At 36.4% G+C, this 23,283-nt stretch overlaps 1 protein-coding gene across 1 annotated transcript in view; it reads left to right on the forward strand.

Moving 5' to 3' along the window:
- Positions 1 to 23,283, forward strand: part of CTNNA2 (catenin alpha 2) — a 441,905-nt gene that overhangs the window by 332,511 nt on the left and 86,111 nt on the right. Inside the window, exons 8-9 of the mRNA XM_072334895.1 lie at positions 3,681 to 3,761; positions 18,355 to 18,507. Coding sequence (XP_072190996.1) covers positions 3,681 to 3,761; positions 18,355 to 18,507 — 234 coding nt within the window. The remainder of the gene's footprint in view (positions 1 to 3,680; positions 3,762 to 18,354; positions 18,508 to 23,283) is intronic.

The raw sequence follows: 23,283 nt of genomic DNA on the forward strand, positions 1-23,283 counted from the left end.
ATGACTGTGTATGTCATGTATGACGTTGGAATTCTTTGGTGCATGAAAGCATATCCATTTGCTCTCTCTATAACTGTAGTGGTAGCAGCAACCTTATCTCTTTCATACACTGAAATGTCACATCTATGATTTTCTTTTTGGTGTTATTTGGAATTATTCAAAGATGAGAACACAGTTCCAGTCTGAAGTATTCTCTTCCAAAGTTGACTGTGTCTCATGTAAACTGCTCTGTCTCTAGGTTGTCTCGGGCTGACAGTGGTTGTGTCTGTAGGCAGTTACCAGAGGACAAGGATAGTAAATAGCTTTCTTCAGGAACTCAGTAACTATACATTGGTTATATTGAAAAGCTGTTCAGCTTCTCAGGGCAGGCTTAAAAGTTCTTGAAAAATATATTCAGGGGGCTGCATCTTGCATTGGCTGATCTGGAAAGGGGACTGCATACCTGCAATGCAAGATCCACTTATGCCTGACAGAGCCCATAGTTGAGAACCCATGGAAACTACCATAGAGGTAATTGTGTACAAAGAAACTCTGAATGCCAACATTTTGACTTTCCAAGGTTTCTATGTATTTCTGCTTATTCTACTTTTAACCCAGTTCCAGGAGCAGGTTTTACATCCCTTGAATCCCAATTCCAAAGTATCTTTCTTCCCTATGCAGAAAAAGATTAATGCAGAAGTGCTGTAAGTCTCAATACTAAGCTTTATGGTTTATCAGAAACACAGGAAACTGATAAATTCCTTTATATCCCTGCTAGGAATGGAGGCCAAAAATTTATCAGAGTGCAACTTTAATATAACAGTATTTAACGACTTGAATAAATAAACTTTAATAAACTTATATTTTCAGTGCAGAGCAGATGGTGTTTGACAGACCTGCCTGAAGCTATGTAACATCACATGCCATGCTATTTATTTTACAATAATGTGATTTACTAAACAAAAGTCTCTTCCTTTGAAATTGTACAGTGAAGAAGTGCTTTTCTGTCCAGATTTAAAGGCTGAAGCCATTTCACACGTAACAGGTGAAAGACACTTAAAACTCCTGGATAGTGAATAGCTGTGCAAGACATGAAAAGTATCTCTAGGATTTTATCTGCATTCCTATGCATTGATAATGTATTGCCATAGAGAGCTCAGTAAGGTCTCTGTCCACATGGTTTGATTGCCTGGTCTCCAGCACAGATCAGTTTATGCCATTTAGCATCTCAGACAGCATGTAGGGCATGATTCAGACCATTGCACAGAGGACTTTCCCTGTAAGCAGAATAGATGAGACATTTTGCTGTTATGAGGGGAGAAGAGGCTTGCCATATGGACATTTCTAGTTTGTGTTGTGTGGCCTAAGGGTCACAGAAGGACTCCCAGTTGTCTTGGGTATCTCCATAGGATATATCTTAAGGGCCATTGTTTACATAATTCAAAAATAGACTAAAAAGATACAACAAAAAAGCACTCAATACAAGCTACTATGGGTCTGTCCTCACTGAATAGTCTTAACATCTTAAGAACCATGTCAAATATCCAAGTTAGGAGCATAAGTCAACCTTTTCATAGAATATAGGTCTTTTCATAGATTCATATAGGTTGGAAAAGAGCAGTAAGATCATCAATTCCAGCCACCAGCCCTTTCCCATTAAGCTCACTGCCTTGGTGCCACATCTCCATGGTTCTTGAGCACCTCCAGGGATGGTGACTCCACCACTTATTTGGGCAGCCTGTGCCAGTGCCATTTAAGTCAATCTGTGAATTTCTACCAGTGACCATTTAGGGAATGTCAGGAGCTCTTGCTCGTAAGTTGTGTAGTTCATCAGGTGCCTGATTTATTCACTGTATCCCCTCACTGACTACTCTGGAGGAAGCCCCAGGTTTCTGGTTTGGACAGTTTTAAGGCCCCATATATTAGAGCCAAAGGTTAAGTGCTTGATTTCTATCAGTGGTGAATGCACAGTGGATCTGCCTTGCATGAAATCACTGAAGAAGAACTGCTAACTAGTTCTCTTGATTGAGAGCTCTAAAATATCACCCCAGTGTAGGCTTCAGTGTCATGTTTTTTAACATGACCAACCCCCCTGATAAAGCAGGTTCCCTACACCAGGTTGCACAGATAGGTGTCCAGGTGGGTCTTGAATGTCTCCAGAGAAGGAGATTCCACAACCCCCCAGGCAGCCTGTTCCAGTTCTCCATCACCCTCACTGTAAAGAAGTTCTTGCCCACATTCATGTGGAACTTCATATGCTCCAGTTTCTGGATGTTTCCCCTTGTCCTATCTCCACACACTGCTGAAAAGAGCCTGGCCTCACCACTTTGCCCTCCGCACATTAGATTTTTATGTACCTGGATCAGGTCCCCTCTCAGTCTTTTTTTTCTCCAGGCTAAACAGACACAGTTCACTTAGCCCTTCTTCACATGGGAGATGCTCCAGGCCCTTCAACACATGATGATCCATAATGACAGTGGCTAAGAAGCCACAGTTCTTTAGCTGGGGACCAGCAAAGCTCAACCAAAGAATGAATGCGGGATGAACAAGATGAAACTGATTGCAGTTACAGAGGTGGCTCCTTTTGTAAAACACCAAATTTTCTGCTTTGTATGATTGAAGTCTGGAATTTGTATTAAAATTACAGATGATAATGTTTAAATGAATGAATGCTTAAAGCAGAAGATTGTAGCACAGGCCACTTGCCAATGTGGCCATGTAGAGCTGGTAACACTGGACATGTGAGAGATCATTATTAAAAGGGTTTATTTAAAACTCATCCCACCCCAAAAGTGAATTCTCAACAGGTTCTGGAGACATGCAATAAGCTCAGTGGGAAATAGAAAACTGCTCTTAACTATATGCACAGAACAATTCTAAATAGGAGCATATGAAAACAGTGTTGAGAATGAAAGAGCTCTGTCAGAAAGATAGATCCCTTTGATTCCCGATGAAAAGCTATCAAGCAGAGTTCAACGTGATGCAGGATGTGACAAATCTTGAGAGAAGCAGTATTCTCTTAAAGGTAATACAGCTGACAGAGTCACTTAATGCTCTTTGTGCAATGGAACCTAGAAAAATATATATCTTTCAGTGGTTTTTAGACACAGAAAGCTATCCTTCCTTCTTCCCCACCCCCCTTTAATCATTCTTTGTAAGGATCTTTGCTTTGAGACTTCCTGCAGGAAAATGCTTTAAGTGGAAGTTTTCTTTCTATTGCAACTAATGTCTGCCAATATGATTCCTGTTACAGTCATAAGGACCATTTTCCTTCTGTCTTCAAGCTGTGTTTCTGCTTATTATCATGTTTAACATTCCCAGTGCCTGGCAGGATAGAGATTAGAAGCTCTTAATATTTGCTTCATAGTGAAAGGTCTTGCAGATACTTGAAGTATGGGATATGCACATAATTTATTGTTGGAAAAGTTCTGAACCCTCCAGTGAATCACCTTAATCTTTCATCTTATCATTTTAGGTTTGTTTTAAAATAATCTGCTGTGCCCCAGACACATAAACATGTTTAAAATGTTGTTGAAAATAACGCCTTGATAGCAGCTAACAAAGAAGAAATGCTGAATTGTGGGTTTTGTTGTTTTTTTTGGTTTTTGTTTTTTTTTTTTTTAATTAACTTTAATTATTTCAATAAAATTACATATTTTCTGAAGTGTTGTTCTCTAATTCCAATATTTGATTTTTAACAGACTGGAAGGAAAGAGAAGGGGGACCCACTCAACATTGCTATTGACAAGATGACCAAGAAAACACGAGACCTTCGAAGACAGGTAATCTATGCTTTTTATACTACTAATTGATTTTCCTAGAAATGAAATGCTTGTCAACTTCAGATTGTTTTTGACACATGTAAAAACATAGCGTACTTCTGGCCTTATGTAAATACACCGCTACTTTGGATCTGATACTGAAAAAAATACTAGTGTTTTCTGAACTTAAAAAAGAGATACTGTAACATATTCCAAATGTAATACCCAATAGTCTTCATATGTGGGATCAAGGAAGACTGGCTGAAACCTTCACTGCCTTCACAGCATTCTTTGTCCTAAAAACGCTGCCAGCTGTGCTTATTAGTATTTATATGAATACACTCAATTAAATATCAATTAGAAGAATAAAGAAATGTTCATAAGAATTTCAGTGAGAACTTTTAAGTTACTACATGCAGTGAAGATCCTGTATGGATAGGGAGAAAGCTGATAAACATAGTTTGGACACATACTTTTAGCTCTGTGATTGGTAATAAGACTGAAAAAAGATTGTTAAAAAAAAAAAAAAAAAAACTTGAGATGGAAAAGAATAGAAGGGAGATTGGAAAGCAGAAGAGAAAAAATCTAAGTCTTACTCTGCACATTTTTGAAGTTAATTTGGGGCGATAGGCTTGTTACCTCTTTTTTTCTCTTTTTTTTTTTACTTTTGAGATGAAACAGTTCTGTACTTTCTGTTAAAATAATGATAATAATAATAATAATAATAATAATAATAATAATAATAATAATAATAAAGCACTACCTGACAGACAAATCTTGTCCCTAAGGAGATGATCTAAAATGTACAAATCAGCAAGACCAATGAAAGACTTAAAAGTACCTCCAGTTACCTATTTGCAACTAGATGGTAGTTTAAGAAAGAGGCATTTAAAAAACTGTACTCTTTTCTTTTTTTCCTGATTTTTCCACAAATGTGCTTGAGGATAATATTCTCGGAGCTTATTTCTCTAAACAATAAAAATTTTGCAATGGACTTACAGACAACATGAATCATAACTCTGCATAAAGCCTAGCATCACATCTGTTGCTCAGCTAATGAGAGAAGAAAGATCCCCACTGTTCTGACCTCCAGATTTGTGGGATCCTAGGTTTTGCAGTGGAGTTTGTAGCATGTGTTGCCTCCCACCTCTGTTCTTATTGCTTGGTGGAAGTAGCAGACTAACACATGAGTTACTGTTCTGTGTGAGGCTCTCAGCAGTTGTCTGAATTACTCATCTCTAATGCCAAATTTACTCTGAAACGTGATAAAAAAAAAAAAAAATGGCACCTTTCTCAATAAACTCTCTGTTTCTCACGTATATTCAACCGCATGGGTGTTAAATTCAATCACAAAAACGTTGTAACTCCGTATGTGGGTAAAGTGAAGCGCATACATAAATAGATTCCTGCATAGAAATGAAGTATTTAGTATAGTTTTCTATATTTATGACTATTAATCACATAGGTATAATGTTTATTAAATCGTGGCAGGCTCTAGTAAACTAATAAAGATTAGATCCTAACTGTGCTAGGAAGATACAGGAAGATATAGTCTTTGATTTCAACAATGTGTATTTGGACTATGAATTGATCTGCTTTATAATCATAATCAATGTTGTGCTTTGTCCTGTGCATAATCAGTGGCATAGGAAATGTGCACATCTACCCGGGTCTGCCTAGATATCCCCAGCTAAATTTTCCAAGATGTGCATGCCACTGAGGACTACCTTTAATGGCTGGGGAGAAGGAATTAAAGGTGTAGAAGAAATGAACCAAAGCTGAGATTGCATCGTTACACTATTCCAGTCCTTCAGTTTTGGACTTAATTGTAATAAAGACAACCAACTTGGAATTCCACAATGCCTTTCATTTTCATTTAATCCATTTAGAAGCAGCCTTGATGATCAGATTTAAGAAGCATAATGTTACCTCCACAAGACAGGATGATCTACAGAATGTGAGTTTCTTTAGTGAAGAAAGTAAATATATTTCACTTGGTAGTCAGGTTCCCTTGCGAGTCTTCAGCAGCCAACCATCTAAGACTGATTTTTCTTTCTCTCCCCATGTTACTTAGATCGTTATCTCCAATTTTTCTTTTTAATATATATTATTCTTTTATTATTATTATCATGCAGCTACGTGAAATGACGGTAGCTGGGACACGCAGTGATAAAATCCCATCTCACAATTTACGGGCACATCAGTACTTCTCATTCTGATAGAATTACATCTTTTATCTTATCATTTAAACACTCCTGGGCATTGGAAAAGTATTGAGGAGAATCTAATTATATAACTTAATATAAACTGCAAGTAAGATTATCAACAGCGGTTGGACTGAATAAGTTCTTGGAAGAAGACTGGTCTCACCAGTCCCATAGCTTACTGCTTCCATTGCCTAGTTTATTTTGAACGATTTGGAGAAAGCAGTGAGTTCTGTGTCTAAACAAGTTGTGCCAGTTGGCAGGATTTGGGGTCTTTTTTTTTTTTCCCCTGGTACACAAGTTTGTAGTAAAAAATAATAATAATTTAAAAAAAAAAAAAAAAAAAAACCTAATGGAAAACCTAAAAGCCGAACAAAAACATCCTTCACTGTGTGGAACAGCAAGCTAGACTGAGAACAGCGGCAGGGTGTTTATTGATGCCAGTTTTTATGTGTGTTTGTATTTTTCTTTAGGGAAAAAATGATACTAATCGTATACTAATATTAATGCTAACACCTTAAATGCTACATCTAATCATAAAGCTGGATGTGCTGCAACTCCGTGGTGACATTGACACCACATGGATAAGTAGGGATAAGCAGGAAGGACACCCCCAAAGAATTTGGCTAAGGCACAAACTGGATGCATAGCGAGGCCCACCACGGTTCATAGATCATCTGGAGATGCGTGAGCAAGGCACCAGCTGCTCTGCTGTCACCACCACTGGTGTCCCACCTGTCAGTGCCGCTGCCTTCCACCCTGCTGCTCTTATCCCTTTTCCATATGTCCTGTTCCAGCTCATCGCCTGAGCTTGTTCAGTCTGTGTTAGCCAGTCGGTTTCCCCACAAGGTACAATAACCAAAGCCATTAGTTTTCTCTTAAAGAGCAGATATCGGTACTGCCATTAATTTTAACAGTGCAGCCTGTCTGCAGTACTCCATACAGTAGATTGAAATCAAATAATTCTTCATTTTTGTCCATTCAGGCCAGACTAATACTTTATATGCATCCAAGTGGAAGGAATCACAGAGAAAACATATATTTTTTACCACCAATTCTCAGCTGAACTGGAAACATAGTACTCATATAGCTATTAAGGACAATGCATCCACCTCCTGTGGGCTCAGTTGTGTATTATTACTATAGTTAGTTGGAAATACTTGATGAAATAAATACTCAACAGAAAATTTTCTCTTTCTTTAAAATGGTGAAGCATGATAAAATTGTGTTTGTTTATCCAGAAATATAATTTTGAAGATAGTAAAAATTCCAACTGTTGAAAAGTCATATTTATGTGTTTAACATTTTCAGCTTTTCATTCTGGAAGCGAGTATATCTTTCATTATAGCTTTCCATTTCAAATATAAGCATATGCATATAAATAAATATTGCAAATTAAAATTGAAAACAACACTCCAGAATGTTCAAGGGTGTTTTCAGCTGCTTTATGGTGTTTTGATCTTTTAGCATCTTGAAATTTCCAGGTTTCATTCCAAGCTGGAACAAAGGAAAATTTAAATAGTAGTAAACTAGGATTTCTGGTTCCTGTTGCAGTTTTAGGCAACGTAATTTTATAATAAAATATATGAATAAGAACTTCAAAGTGGAAAGTCTAGAAATGAAAACATTACCAGTTGCATTTTGATGAATCCATTTGATACTTTGAGTGCTTGGTCTGATGTCCTTTGCTTCTGTTTTAGTATAGTGGATATCTGAGAGAAGTCAGGTGCAACTGTTTGATATACAAGTCTACATGTGCAATAGAAAAATAAAAATACCAATAATAATAAAAAAATCAAAAATCTATTGCAACTTATTAGTATCTGCATTAAGCTCAATCCAGCGTTTATTTTTTAGCAACAATTTCTCTTCTCGTATTCTTTTTCAGACAGCATCCTCTGAGGTATACATATTGTGTAGACAGAGGACAAAAAAACTGAGAACCAAATTAATGAAGACCTGCTTTCTGTAGAATTATATTGTTTTTGTTGGTGTTCCTACAAAATATTCTCAGGTCTTCCCTTATGATATTTGATTTTCATATTTTTTTCTTATTTTCTTATATTCATTCTGCATGGTGGTTGACTATCTGGTGTCTCTGTAGGTACACTGATCAGCCAGCTGCTGACTTCCCATTACAAATATCCCTCCACAGAACTCAAATTTGGGTCAGCTTTCTACTACTAACAATTTTATTTATTTATTTATTTTTAATCAAGTAACTGATTAACATCCTCATGACCTTTCCCATATGCTGACACTAGTCTGAAATTGCACATCAGATTGAAATGTACTTGAGAAAAATGGAATTTTGAGCATCATTTCCTCAGAAAATCAGTCTAAAACTGATAGCACCTTTGCCAAGTCTACGGTCTTTTTCTGTTACCATCTGCAACAGCACTCCAAATGTTCAAAGGTAGATGTTATTTTAAGGCTACAGTTCTAGTCATACTGGTATTGTGTAACTCTAATTATGTTATTAGGTTCTCCATATGATTTCTGCAGAGACACATAGCTTGTTTCCCACATGATTTTTCAGAATGAATTTCATGTATGGTTATAGTTCGTCATTTAGAGTTGATTGGGAAATCTCAGTTACTTTTTAAGTTCCAAGCTAAAAGATTTCTGAATTGGTTCAGATGAGTTGTCTTCCTCTTTCTCACAAATAGATATTGCTCGCTTTTTCCCAGTGCCTGCTTTTTCCTGGTGGCCATTAGTAGCATGTTGGTTGCTACATAGATACATACTTCTGACTGCTTGGGATTGAGTTTAGCCATTTGGACATCAACTACCATTAGTGATGACTGCATTGTGGTGTCCACCTTGCAGCCATTCAGCCAGGCTTGTTCTGTCACGCATGTTGCAGCAGCCTAAATTCTGAAAAAATCCAAGTCACGTTTGCCCTTTGCATCCCTCTAATCAATTCATTAAGCGTCATGTAGTTTAGACATCCCTTCACATGACTGTTATGTATTATTGATTGCTCATTTACATTATCTTTGTCTTAGGCTGTGCTCTGAAGTATAACTTTGTGCGATATTTGGTGGTGGACTACAGACATGATTTTCATTAGTTTTCATCCATAATCTCCAGCATACTTTCATTCAATTGCACAGCTATGATTATTATACTCATTAACTTTTAGTCCTTGACAATACTGCTATATTGGTCTGCAGGTCACACTTCTGAAAAAAGATGAAAGGTAGATGAGGTAGATGATACCTTGTGTAATTTATTCATGCAAATTCAGTAAAAGATCTTCAAGAGAGCTTTGTCATCAGACTCAGTTCTTTCCTACTTTATAGCTCTGAAAGTAATCACAATTTTGTGTACTTTCTTTAATACGGGCACAATAATTTGAATTAGATAACAGGCTTCATAATGTTCTTAGCACTATTTGTTGTATCTTTATTTCCTAGCTTTTGAGAGGAATCCTAATCTCGCTTTGCTCTTTATGTCGGTCATTTCCACTTAGATTAAGTTGTATCACCACTGTTTATGAAAGCTATTTGTGGTTTAAAAAATAAAAATAGCACTTTGGAACCTGCCAAAAATTGACGTAGACTCTGTAGGGACTCTCAGAATAAAAAATATATATATACATATATGAGTATTAGTTGGTGCAATTAGACTAAAGGGACACCTAAAACTGAAAAAATGTGCTCTGTTGGAACTGATTTCTTCACATCCAACCCATACAATGCAAATTATGTTATGAATAAACATTTATATAACACTTTCAGCACATGAACTTAAATCTCCCCCTTTTCAAGTATATGCATAGCTTGCTTTTTTAAGGGGTTTAAAAGCTTTGAGGAAAACACAGAACCCCCACCAAAAGTGGAATTTATATCATCACTGTTTTATAGGCAAGCTACTGCCTTCTAATGACTTCTCGAGTGCTACAGGGAGGACCAGCTGTACCTAGAAATGAAACCTCACTGTCCAGTATCATGATTTACTAATTTAAACAGTTTCTCCTCTTCTCTTTCTGAAATGCTCAGATAAAAGTTATGCAACAGTTACTGTTAAGTTTTCAAAAGAGTATGAAACATGGAAAAGTGAAGTTGCTTTTGAAGGTGAAGCTACTTCTATCTAGATATTCTGTACTATACCAGCTTTTAAGGTTGTGCAGCGTCCACACATGAAAATAAAGTCCCAAGCAAGTGTGAGCAGTTAGAATCATAGAATGGCCTGGGTTGGAAGGATCCTCAAATATCATCCTGTTCCAACCTCTCTTCCTCAGACATCTGCCTCCCACTGTCAGGCACTAGACTAGCCTTTCCAAAGCCTTATCCAGCCTGGCCTTGAACATCTTCAGGAGAAAAAACAAAACTAGGAGCTTCTGAAGAACACAATGAAGTCAATCCTAATTAAACTTATTAGACAACCAGCTTGCCTCAGATCTTTTAAGAAACTGAGCAGCACACCCTAATAAATAAAAACTCATAATGGGGAGGAGAAAAAATAGCCAACCACCATCAACAACAAACCAAAAAACCCACACCTGTGCATTCACGCCAGCTGTTATCAATTATGGAAACTGGGTGATGATTTAAACAAGATGGCATTCCCTAACTGTTCTATGGAATGGGAGAGTTCATCTTCAGAGGATAGTTGGTGGTTTGCTTTAGAAAAGGTCAGTTATCTTTGTATGTGTATATGGAATGATGAGGAATTATATATAATAAATAGTTTATTTACCACTAAGAAGGAAACCTGATAAAAGGTTGTGTGAGTGGCTCTTTTACTTTCCTACTGTAGAGCTAATCAACGCTACAGTAATAGGCTTGTGCCTAGGTGACCTAGAGAATCAAGTTCTTGATATTACTACCATAAACGTAGTCTTTGATATGTCCTTTATTATAGGCAAGTAGGTACTGCTTAAGGTTATAAATCTTGCAGGTGGTTCTATTGATTCATGATCTGCATAATTTAAGGGAAGTTAAAAATAGAGAGAGGGTCATGGGCCTTACGTAACTCATATAACGCAGTGAGAGTTTGTTAATAGAGACAGTTTTGAAGATGCAAAATGTAATGCAAGTGTTCAGTAGGAACATAATATCCAAGAGAGTTCTAACTTCAAGTTTAATATTGCATGAATATTTACTGAAGATTTATTTTGTGAAGACAAAGTTGGAGCAAGGTCATGCTTAACCAGACAATACACAGGAGCCTTGCAAGTTTGTGCTGTATTACCAAAGATGAGATAGGAGTTGTTCCCAAGGGAGCGTGTGATGTGATATTGCCTCATTCTTTCAAATGAAAACACTCCATGACAAAATGTTGGCTTTTCATTTTGGTTCTTGGTTTGGTTTTTTTTCAAGTGATCCTGACATGTCAGTCTGAATGCCTTTGAACCAAAGGCCACCTGCAGCATCAAGCCTTTGCTCATTAGAAATGTGTCTCTTCTTCATTGTTGATTAAAGAGGTTATGTTTTTACTCATGAAAGTACTACGTGCTCATGATTATGGAGAAGATCTGGAAGCTATCTTTCTGAAAGCCATCTTTCCGAAAGCCTTCTGAAAGTCCTAATACAGATTCATTTATGTGCCAAAGTATGTTAAATTTTTTAATTCATTTATGTTGATGCACTGCATTGTATGTGTGCCAGTACTTTCTTTACTAGTTTTCTCTGTCAGTTTGTGCTAAGGTATTAGACAGGAATCTTGTTTAATGCTCTGTTATAAGGAACAGATAGTAACACTCCATTTGACGAAGCTCTCTGTTCTTTCAGCTTCTGCTGAATTTATATCCAGTCTTCAGAGGAACAGAAGTAGTCAAATAATCTGAATTTCACTAGTTTGGACTAAGAAAACTGTAAGCCCCCAGGCACGTGATTCAGCAGTGCATCTAAATTTTCTCTGCTCCTATTTGATAAACTCACTGCTTTATTTACTTTAGGAAAGGAGTTCTAGAAAAAATTCTAGAAAAAAAAAAAAAGTAAAAAAATTAATTAGAGGTGTTGCACCATCACTTAATCATGATTTTTACTTTAGTTTATTTGAACGTATAACTTTTTGCCTATCTGAAAATGTATTACATCCCAATGTTTATCACAGTGACATTGAGGCTTTTATGGTGCTCTGAAGTGGTTCAGAGGAAATGGAGAGTGTTTTAATACTGCTGATTTACTTTTTCAGGTCTGTAGTAATTTCCTTACTGCCTAATTGTAAGGCTCAGTTTAATTTACTCTACACATAATGTTTACTGATGCACATATGGTGCCATATTTCAGGAATCTATACCTATATCAAGTAGTTTTGTGCGAATCTACAGTGTGTAGTATTTCCATCAAGTGAAGAAAACTCTTACCTGCAATGTAATACATGTGATGGATTATTTTGGTCTGGCAGAATCCAAGTAATATAGTACCTATTGGTGTTCTTGCTTTTTGAAATAGGATCTAATTTGTTTATTTTTACTCCGACTGAATGATGTAAGTTCAGAATGTTGGCTTTCAAAGTGGCTGATGAGGAATTATGAGCCATAGTTCACTCACAAATGCATTGTAAATTACTGTGCATAGTTTGTCAATTATCCCTCTAATAGTGAATCTTCCTAAAATTTCCTGTACTTCAACAAATTTTTGTATTTCCTATGGGAATTTTAGAAGATACCTGTCTTTGTAATCACTGCACGATTTTGTTTCAAATATGTCATTTCATTAAAATGAATTTTAAAAACAACATAAATGAGAGAGGACAGTTTCAACAGAAGTGTCCAATAATGTTTCCATAAAAATAAAGAACAAAACAAAACTGTCCTGCTGATGATAATTTGATATAAAGTTTAGACTCTTCTGTAATGTCAGCCAGAGAATGACCTGTAGTTGCATTAGCTTATAAAACTTCGAGAAGCTGGAGTTCATAAAGGGCTTCAAATTTTGATGTTCATTATCAATAATGCAGTAGCAGGAGGAAGGGAGCAATATAAATTGAAGGAAAACACAGTCCCTTTCCAAAGACTTTTATAACTCTCTCCTCCTAATGGATTTATGAGCAATGGCAAGGAGTATGTAGAATCTAATTTCTAAATGGGATTTCAATATTGCAGTTGTCTCTTAATTGCTATTAATTTTGTTTGGTAACACCATTTCCTAAGTAGTCTTGTGTGTTGCTTGCTGATAGATAGCAGGTTTTGTTTTCAGTTTCTGCTCTATAGAAATTACGACAAGGGCGTTATAAACCAAAAAACTAAAAAGAAACCAACCAAACCCAACAAAAAGAGATTGTAATCCCACTGCAGTAGGATCTCTTTTGGAAAGATATGGATGGTAATTCATGGTATCAAATGTCTCTTTCACTGTCTTTAGGGTAGTATGAGTTCATGACCCTTGGGAAGGATGATGTTCTCATTCATTTTTTCAGAACACAATCAATTTTTAATTTCTTCTACCAGGGAATAGGTCTACCATGGGCAGCTGTCATAAGCTTTTGCTTTGGCTGGTGATAATATGGCAGCGTGTCTCTGCGGCTTGGGTACATGGGAATGCAAGTGTTATGCATATAATGCTTGCTCCATTAGCCCTTTTTAAACCTCGTAGATGGGACTGCTTTTGAGTGAAGCTACGATGTATGCTTGATGTAGTAAGGATTAACTTAATGAAGAATTTTCACAGTCAGGGTCCTTATAATTTGTGGCCATGTATCTGTTTAACCCCCCTGGACTATTTTGATTTCACTGGTGTTTTCTGTTGTCTCTTTAGTTTCTGCCTATATTTCTTCTTGGTTTTGTTTGTTTGTTGGTTGGTTTTGTTTTGGATGGTACACTCTGTACTGCCTCCTACCATATTAATGCATTGTCTCATTTTTTATTTTTATAAATTATAAGTATTTGATACTACACGAACTCTCCAGTCAGCATAAAGGTTTTATTATTTTATCCAGACATGAAACAAGACATAGCCCTGATAATGCTCATCAAATGTGTGAGGAGGGAAAAGAGTCCCTCGTGCTTAGAAGAACTTTGGAACTTTTCTATAACTATTCTAATTCTGTTAGCAAGTACAAGGTACTTTCTTGCCCAGAAATCATTATTTGTTAATAGATCTTACAGTTTTTAAGCCACTAAAATTAATAAACTTTTGAAGCGTTCTGTAACATATGTATATAAAATGAAAAAAAAAAAAAATAAATAAATAAAATCAATGTGGATTAAATGTATAAGTAGTTTAAGTTACATCCAGTACCATGATTCTGGTTATGTAGTATATGTGTAGTATATTGAGAATTCCTTCGTGACTAGGAATAATATTTTTTGTCTTGGTCCCTTTCATATTTCTGGTTAAAGCTTGTTAATGGAAGTTGCTTTCCATCAGTAAATTAATCCTGAGTCTTTACATGTCTATGAAAGACTTTTATTTCGAAAGAGGAAATAGAAAAATACATAAAGTAATAGAATTGGTCTTTGTACTTCATGATTTCTTTTTTCCCCATAGACTCAAATCTTAAAATATGTCTTATGTATTATATTCCAGAAATCTGTAGCTTAGATGTTCTTGTGAGATATGTGCTTTGAATGTTAATCACGGAGTCATTAATCTCCGCTTATGATGTTCCCTTTTCATGTCAGGATTAGACATTTAATTCTCTACCAGACTGTAAGTAATACTGAGGTATTTTCGTTCTAAAATTGTTATATAGCCATGGAAAACATCATTTCAGTGGGCAGGTTAACCTCTTTGAGCTCAATTATAGCTGTGAATTGATGATGATAAAACAACCCTAAATAGTGCTTAGAACAGTAGAACACGATGCTATCAAAAACAGCAACTGACTGTGCAACATAAACTGACTAAACTGACTGAACTGGAAAGACATAAAAGCTGTCTTCACCACTCATGCTTTTAAAAGTATTTGTAGGTCTTGATGCTTCCCTTTTTGTGTTTTTGTGCTCATATAGCCAATTTACTATTCTTTTACCTGTATGTTAATTAAGTTTTCTCCGAGACAAAATGAATTAAGTGGACCATCAAGTCTTTTCTCCAACAATTGGAGCTTAATGTAGTAGAAACTGTCTTCATTTTGAAGCCACCTCTAACTTAAAAAACTCAGCTTGGAAATAAAAGTTAATCATTGCCATCTGAGTAATACTGTGTGTCACAATATTTACATCAGAATACGGGGAAAAATAAGGAATAGCAAAGACACTGTTTAATTTACTGATGTGCACAAGATCTCATGCTGTTTTTAGAGTAAAACTTGACCTTTTTCACGGCATGTTTTATGACCATTTAAATTCAGGTCACAGAATTTTCTCATTCCCTTCTGAGCTGATGTCAGTTGTATGAAACCATAAAATTTCTCTATGCATAAGCCATCACTTTAGCTGGACTTGGTTGCAGTGTACTGAGGAACATATAAGATTAGTTTTCCAGTAGTTATTTACCTTGATGACTAGCCTTAATTGAATCAAATAGACTGGTAATGCTGAGCTAATACTTTTAAATGTCTTGTCTTGTACTATTAATATTACCTTGTCATGTATCCATTTGAGCAATTGGATGAATGTCTTGTGTTCATACTCCTGTCACATCTAATAAATGATTTTGTCAAGTCATTCTTTATAGCCTGTAGTGATGGATAGCAAAATTTGTGTTCTCCGGTGTATATAAAAATCATTAAGTATACCTTCCGACTTTGATGTGAGGGTGTTGTGAAACTCAGAGTATAATTTCTTTAGAAGACAGTTGTGCCTGTTTACAAGAGGTTAGGAATGTGTTACTGACTTCTATGAATAACAGAGAATATGAAAATAGCATTCATTTATTTATCAAACCTGTGACGGACAGAATTCAGGATTATTTTTTTTTAACTACTCAAAATATTTGTGGAAAGCCACATACAGTTACCATAGGATATCCATTTATTCATGCATTTTGAATCAAAATGCAATGCTGCTCCATATTTACAGTTCTTCCTTATATGCAATCTAAATCTATTACAGCCACCTCCCCCTATCCCCATCAGGTCTTCTCAGTGCCTTCTCTTCTTCAGGCTGTTCTCTCAGTGTGTCCTTGTAGCGGAGTTGTTCCATCCCTTCGAGCATTTTTGTGGCCCTCCTTTGGATGCACTCTAAAAGATCCGTATCTCTCCTTTACTGATGACTCCATGTGTGGGTGCAGTACTCCAAGTGAGGTCTCACCAGCATGGAACAGAGGACAGGATCACCTCCCTTGCCCTGCTGGTCATGCATCTTTTAATGCAGCCCCGGATACGGCTGGCTTTCTGATCTGCAAGTGCATACTTCTGACTCAAGTACTGCTTTCCATCCACCAGTACCCCCAGTTCTTTTTTGGCAGGGCTGTGCTCGTCCCTTATGTCCCTCAGCTTACACTGGTAGTAGGGTTGTCATGATCCAGGTGTGACACCTGGCACTTGACTTTGTTGGACGTCATGAGGTTCTCCTGGGCCTACTGCTGGAGCCTGTCTATGTCTACCTAGACAACATCTTATACCTAAGACATGTCAACCACACCACACACCATTGGAGTCATCTGCAAACTTGCTGAGGGTGCACAAGATCCCACTGCTGATGCAGTTCGTTCATTGTTCTTAAGCCTTTGAAATATCGTCCTATAAAAAATAAGCAGAAAACAAGTATTATTTAAGATTTAAAGTTATTTTTCTGATGGTGAACATATGCAGCTTAAGTTTAATACTGCTATGCTTTTTATTTTCTGAAATATAACAGCTTGTGTATGTATATAATATTTATTTTTCAATGCTTTAGTATGTTTTGAGTAATATTAATATAACGTGTATTTGTATTGGTATGATATTGGTATATGTATATGATTGGTATGAAAACTATTCATCAATCAGGACCTTGTTGTATTAGATGCTAAGCAAATAGACCAATATGCCTAAAGTAGGTGTTAATATAATAATATTCACTTGCTACCTCTTCTTTTATTTAACACATGGAGGGGAGGAAAAGAGAGTAGATGATGACAATGTCACAGGTAGTGGCCACCGCAGTCTGGCTTCCTAGCTGATGACAAGCTTCTCATCCTTTTCATTCTTTTTCCCCCTCCTTCTTCTTTATGTATATTACTCTTAGACATTTTGTAGGTGGAAAAATACTTTTCAGGTGAAATCTGAGATGAATTAAGGACTGCTATTCTTAATGCACTGATTGCTTTTACTGTAATTTAAGTAGAAGAAAAAACACATGCAAGCACATTTATGCAAAGAACTTGCTTTGCTGCTTGTTTTTAGTGTACCATTATGGGACTGAATAGATACATTCCAGCTTAGATTTTTCTTTATTGAAATAGAGCTGTCAAGTGCTGCTGTCACACACTAAATATATCTCAAATCATGTATTTATTATGCCTAATAATGTTGCAGTTTCCAATACAGTGTGGTGTTTAGGTGATACCTTGTCTAGTGAGAGCTTTCTAGTCTGGACTGTAAAATAGAAAAATTTACCTTACCTGAACATTCATCTAACTAAAAATGAATGATTGAAGGAGACTTGTGGCTAACCACAGCTTCAGGGCAAAATGACTCCTGGCTTGTTGTCTCTGAATTCATACTGTTGGTTTTCTTTTTCACTTTTAACAACCCAATGGCAGAATAAAATATGTTAAAAATGCTTCTGATCCATACCCCTCTAGAGCAATTAAATTTTCAGGAAGAATTATTTAAGATTTCACCTTTCTATCTGTCTTTCAAATTTTAGTGAAGTTTGGCATTAATTAGTAGTTATTAGCAAGGTAGAGAAGTCATCAGTGATATCATTCTTAGAATAATATTGTCTCACAGATGTTTATGAGATAACAGGTGTTTAATCAATAAAAACTTGCATGGAGTTTTTTTCCTTTAGAGTAAATCATAGCATGCTTGCTAATCCTGCCTGGAAAGTCCTTAGAAAGGTTTTCTTTATACCTACTAGAGGTATTTGAAAGAATACAAAGCAGAAGGTGCATGTTAAAAGAAATACTAAGAATGATATTCAGTGCAGGAATTAGAGGAGGCCTAGATACGTTCAGACTAATATTTTTAATGGTTACTTGAAGTTAAGCTCCTTAAACCATATTTGACTTTTAAGTGAGCTGAACTTTTTTTTTTTTCTTTTTTAAATAACATTCAGCTTTCAATTCTCATCAATTTACAGTGTATTATGTGACAAAGCACGATCGTCTCAGACAGAGCCACTCAGCCCACTGGGGTTAGAGGCATAAGTCAGCATGAATCTCAGGCCCTTAGAAGTTGGATAACGTGTAGCTTGGAGGAAGGAAGGAAAAAAGGCTAAACTCCTGTACAGGAGTTTTTTTGCTGTGAAATGTTACAAATCATTGCTTGAATATAATAGCCAATGAATGCAGTGGGAATGTATATTGATAATTCTCCGTTTATTGACTGCTCTGTTGTTTTTTTGTTTGTTTGTTTTTTCGTCACAGCTTCGGAAAGCAGTAATGGATCACATATCAGATTCGTTTCTGGAGACCAATGTGCCACTGCTGGTTCTCATCGAGGCTGCCAAAAGTGGTAATGAGAAAGAAGTGAAGGAGTACGCACAGGTCTTCCGTGAGCATGCCAACAAGCTCGTTGAGGTAAGCAATCTCATTGACAACGCTGGTAGACTTCCACGTTGTCTCTCTAATAGAGTCAAGGGTAACAATCCATCAGCTGAAGTCTCAGAGGAAGCAGTTATGTCGTACAGGCTTCATGATTTTGGGTCAACTTTGTGATGGCATAGCAAATATCTGGGTAGATGGCAGAGAAGAGCACGTGCTATAATTTAGTAGCTCATTAGAGTAATTCAGCTCATTCAAAATGTGTTTCTGGTATTTTGTCAAGAGACACTGGTATTTTTGTTGAGAATGACGAGAAGTAAGTTTTAGTTCAGTTTTATTGGTAGTATAGAAGGTTTCATTTCAAAGTACAAAGCCAAACAAGTGCTGCAGAGTATCTGCTACCGACCAATACTGCTTTTGGCTAGCAAGAGATAGTTGTGCCAAAGAAAAACAGGAGAAAGACATATAGAGAAAGTATAATCTAATGCCATAATTATTCTTGAAATGTATGTATTTAGTATTACGTGTTTTTTGAGGAGACCTGCTAAGTCACAAGCAATAATTCCAAGGCTTTGTGGGTGATACTGAAATAGCTCAGTTCTACCACAGGGAGTATAAAACATCATGATTGAAAGCTGGATGCTCGCTATATAGACTTCTAAGAAAATGATAATGTTTGTTGCTGTGTGCCCTTTGAGAGTGTAAGAACTGTGAAAAATGTTTGTGTTTTGTGAAGACAAAAGCAGTTCAGTAATTTGTTTGGTATTATGTGGCATTATGAACTTCTCTGTACTAGCATAATTTTGAAGAATATGTAGCAGCTTAGTAACATCCTCTCTCGAGCTTTACTACGTGTTCTTAAACAGGAATGAAAAATTGTTATTAGGGAGCTACTAACTTGACGAGTATTAAGCTCTACTTTTGAAAGACTTTGATTCTTACAATGAACTCTGTCCTAAATCACTAGTAGCCAAGCTCTTGAGAGGAGTAAGTGTTCATTTGTTGCTCTTGACTGAATAAGGCAGTTCTTTGACAAATGGGTGGGATGTTTTTGGTGGCAATAAGATGCTAGTCTGGAGTAAGCCCCTTACCAGTTTGAAGACCATGGAGCATGCTGCCGGCCTTGACTGGGCTGTCCTAAAATACCGCTCTACCACATTGTCTGTATTTGATACCTTCTGACTTCTGTTTGTTCAGGCTGATGAAAGATGGATTGTGTGGGCAATATTGCTAGGAAAATAGAATCATAGAATTACGATTTATATAATTCTATAAAATCTACAAATTGTAAATCTATTATTCTATTTTCCTAGCAGTATTGCTGTTGTAGCAGCTATGAAACAGTGAGTCACCTCCACTGTTGCAGATTTTTGACTGCAGCATTCACGCTCTTGTTCACCACTGGTGAAAATGCACAGCTAATGGTGACGACCATTTTGAAAAAGAGTGTTCTGTAGCTGAGAATAGTGTTACTAATAAACTTTTGTTACTCTGTTTGGTTGAACTTTCTAGGTTTAAGTGTTAGTTTGCTGGACTGTTTTTTGTTACAGCATTACCAATTAAATTATTGAATTCAACAGTAGTAGACTGAGAGCCAAGAAAGAAAGCTGTTTGCTTGCTTTCAAGAGGAGATCACAAAATCACAGAATGACCCAGGTTGGAAGGGACCTCAAGGATCATGAAGCTCCAACCTCCCTGCCAGGCAGGGAGCTGTTTGACTTCTAACTAATAACTGTGTGAATTCATATTATAGGACCTTACAGCTGAAGCAGTGAGTCAAATCAGGCTTTCCATCTCTACTAATTATTTCGGTGTTTTTTATTACTTAGATATTTTTATACAAGGTCAGCCAGGACTTCACCAGTTAGTGAGGAGTTAAAGTGAATTGCATTATTCTTCCTTGAAGCTTACTTCCAACAATTCTAATGATACCATAAAAAGGAATTCTTATTCTTGAGATGTTTCAGTGCCAAGTTTGAAACTGCTAAAAACAATATTTTGAAAGTAGGTTGTCCTACCAATTTTACACAAATTGTTCTTTATGAAGGGTTTTATGGAGCCTGCATGTATATCTATCAGTTTCATCTCATATAAGCTTAAAGATTTCCAGGGCTGTCCAAAACAATACAAGTTATGTGCTAAGAACACTTGCTAGTGGAAGATCTGTGTTAGGCAGTGGTTTATGGTGATTAAAGTTTGATATAGTGCAAGCAAATCAATAGCATCACAAGGTCGGATAATAGCTTGTAGCTGGTGAAACCTAACGACAGCATTTCTGTTCCTGTTTGGTTTATAGTGCCTTTGCCTGTTTGGCTCACAGGAATCTTTATCAACTTCCTCTTGCTCATGCAGCTGTCATTTTGAAAAGGATACTGGAATGACTTCAGGGAGTTGAGGGTTTTTGTTTTGTTTTGTTTTTTTGAATGGTGTTGTTTTTTGTCACTGTTTCTGTTTGTTTTGTTTTTCTTTTAAAATATCAAGAACAAAAGGTAGTGTTTGAACTCTTTTGTAAGGTACAATGCAAGCTGCCCTTCATTTTCCAGTAAGTGTATTTGTAGCTCCCTAGTTCAGGCTGATCATATGTTTTCTCATCATAAATATGGTAACAGGCTTGCACACTCAAGACAGGAGGGAAAAATAACTGCTAGCATGGACAGCATAGAAAATGAGCATTTGGACCTGCTCATAGACCTCTGCTTATTTGATTTAGGAAGGAGTGGAGGCACGGAGTGGAAAGTGTAAAATTAAATTTTACTATGGTGTTCAACAGCGTATTTAGTCTTGATTTACACCAGCAATAACAACTAATATCTAACCCAAGGTCTGTTTGTTTTTTTTTTTTTTGCTCTGGAAACACCTTTCAGAAGGGCACTCAGGGCACTTAATCCATAAGGAATGCAAAGCCAGGGTTTCTTTTGGGCAGTGTTCAGATTCTGGTCTTGCAGGTGCAGTTATTATTTGGTGTGATATCAGTGAAGTACTGTGAGTTTGTGGTGCAGTGCAGTATCTCTCTTTCAGAAGCTACGAGTGATCTTCTTAAGGAGCACACAACATCTACAGCACATTGTTTTAAGTTCATGAACAGAATTGGAATTTAGGGCAGACACAACCTAGAGTAACAAGCCTAAGAAGAAAAAAAATTGGCTCATTATTTCTGAAACTTTAGTTCAAGGAACAAAGAGTGCTCCTACATGAGGTATTTCACAAATATAATCCCTACTTGAAGTTTTCTATTCTTTTTATTTAAGTGCATGTCACTGCATTATCTGAGTATACAGCTAGCTGTTTGCTTCTGGTAATGAATAAAAAAAGTGTCAATATCCTTTTTTAGCTTCTGTATCCAACTTCCATCATGAAAAATGTATACCTCTCTGGATTTGCTCTTAGAAACTGATGAGGTTTTATCCTGTTATTGTACTTGACATTAATTTAGTTAGATAAATAACATTTAGAAGATGACAAACCATGGTTCTAATCAAGGAATATAAAGAAGGTCATAGATAAGTTTTAATCCAAGCCCTTCAAGTTGAGAGATTTGCTTTGAAGTTGAAGCTGTGGGCTGCTTCTGTAACCTAGCGTTTTGTATGCTCATTTTAGTTTGAATTTCCATCTCAGGCCTTTCTTCCCCCCGTAGGCAACAGATGTTCTTAATTCCTGGTAAACATCATGAGTGTATTGAAGATTATTAAAACCACAAGTCCAATTATCTCAACTGAGTGTCTGAAAGGCTTGAAATTGATTGCAGTTATTTATTCTGGATGCCTGCTCCAGCCAGATCTAAGTAGTTCATTACTTCACCTTGGATGTGTATAGGTATTGAAGGCAAAATGAACTAGAAGCATTTCAAGACAAAACTTTCTACTATGCTGCTACTAAACTCTTAAATAAAAACAAACAAACAAAAAAAGAGTTAAAAAGCCAATGTCTCTATTTTTAACTTGTTAGCCACTATATAAACTATAATTGTAGTCCACTGGGAGTTGTACCAATTTCCTCTTCCAGTTTCTAGATCAGCACAGCAGAAGTCATCTTACAGAAAAAGTGATTCATAGAAATAATTGCTGTTCCAAGGCTCTTGTGTACCTGTCCCTGAAGAAGACAGGGTATTAAAGGAATTAAACAATCTGTGTCTAAACTTTCAAGGTTGCTTTCATGCAGAAGTCATTTCTACCTTCAGGCAGTATGAATTTTGCTATGGAGCTTACAAAGTCTTCTGTAGGAGGAAGTATTTACAGAATCTTGCTGTGATCTGCAGGCTGCTCTGTTAACAAACATGGGTACAAGTCAACAATTTGGGATTGGAGCAATTGTCTACAGCAAATGATGAAGACAATCCCTCAGCACCTGCCCTCATAAACTTCCTGATAAAATTCAGGCTGGCTAAAAAAGGAATAACTTTGCTGGAGAGTTACTTTGTCAATATGGTTCAGTTTGTAAAATTTTCTAATAAACAAACAAGCAGGCTTCAAGCTGTGATACTGGTTGTGTTATCTTAATCATTTTCTATTATTTTTTCCATTTCCTTTATTCTTAAATTGCTGAACTTATTTCATTGCATAGCATTTTCATGTATTCATAGCAAAGGGATCCAAGGGTAATTTTTGTTCATGGTTCTTTCTGTGATATAAAAAATAAGCATATGCTACGTAAAGTAAGCAACCTGTGATCAATGGTTGTTGTTGTTTTTTCCTCTTCTCACTCCAGAAAGAGTAGAATATTAAAAGACAGAAAGGGAATAGTAGATTTGTGAGGAATCTCCATGTCAAATAGAATATATCTCTGGCTTTGGGACTGTCGATATAAAGCCACTGT

Source organism: Excalfactoria chinensis, chromosome 4 (assembly GCF_039878825.1).
Source record: "Excalfactoria chinensis isolate bCotChi1 chromosome 4, bCotChi1.hap2, whole genome shotgun sequence".
NCBI classification, from domain to species: domain Eukaryota; kingdom Metazoa; phylum Chordata; class Aves; order Galliformes; family Phasianidae; genus Excalfactoria; species Excalfactoria chinensis.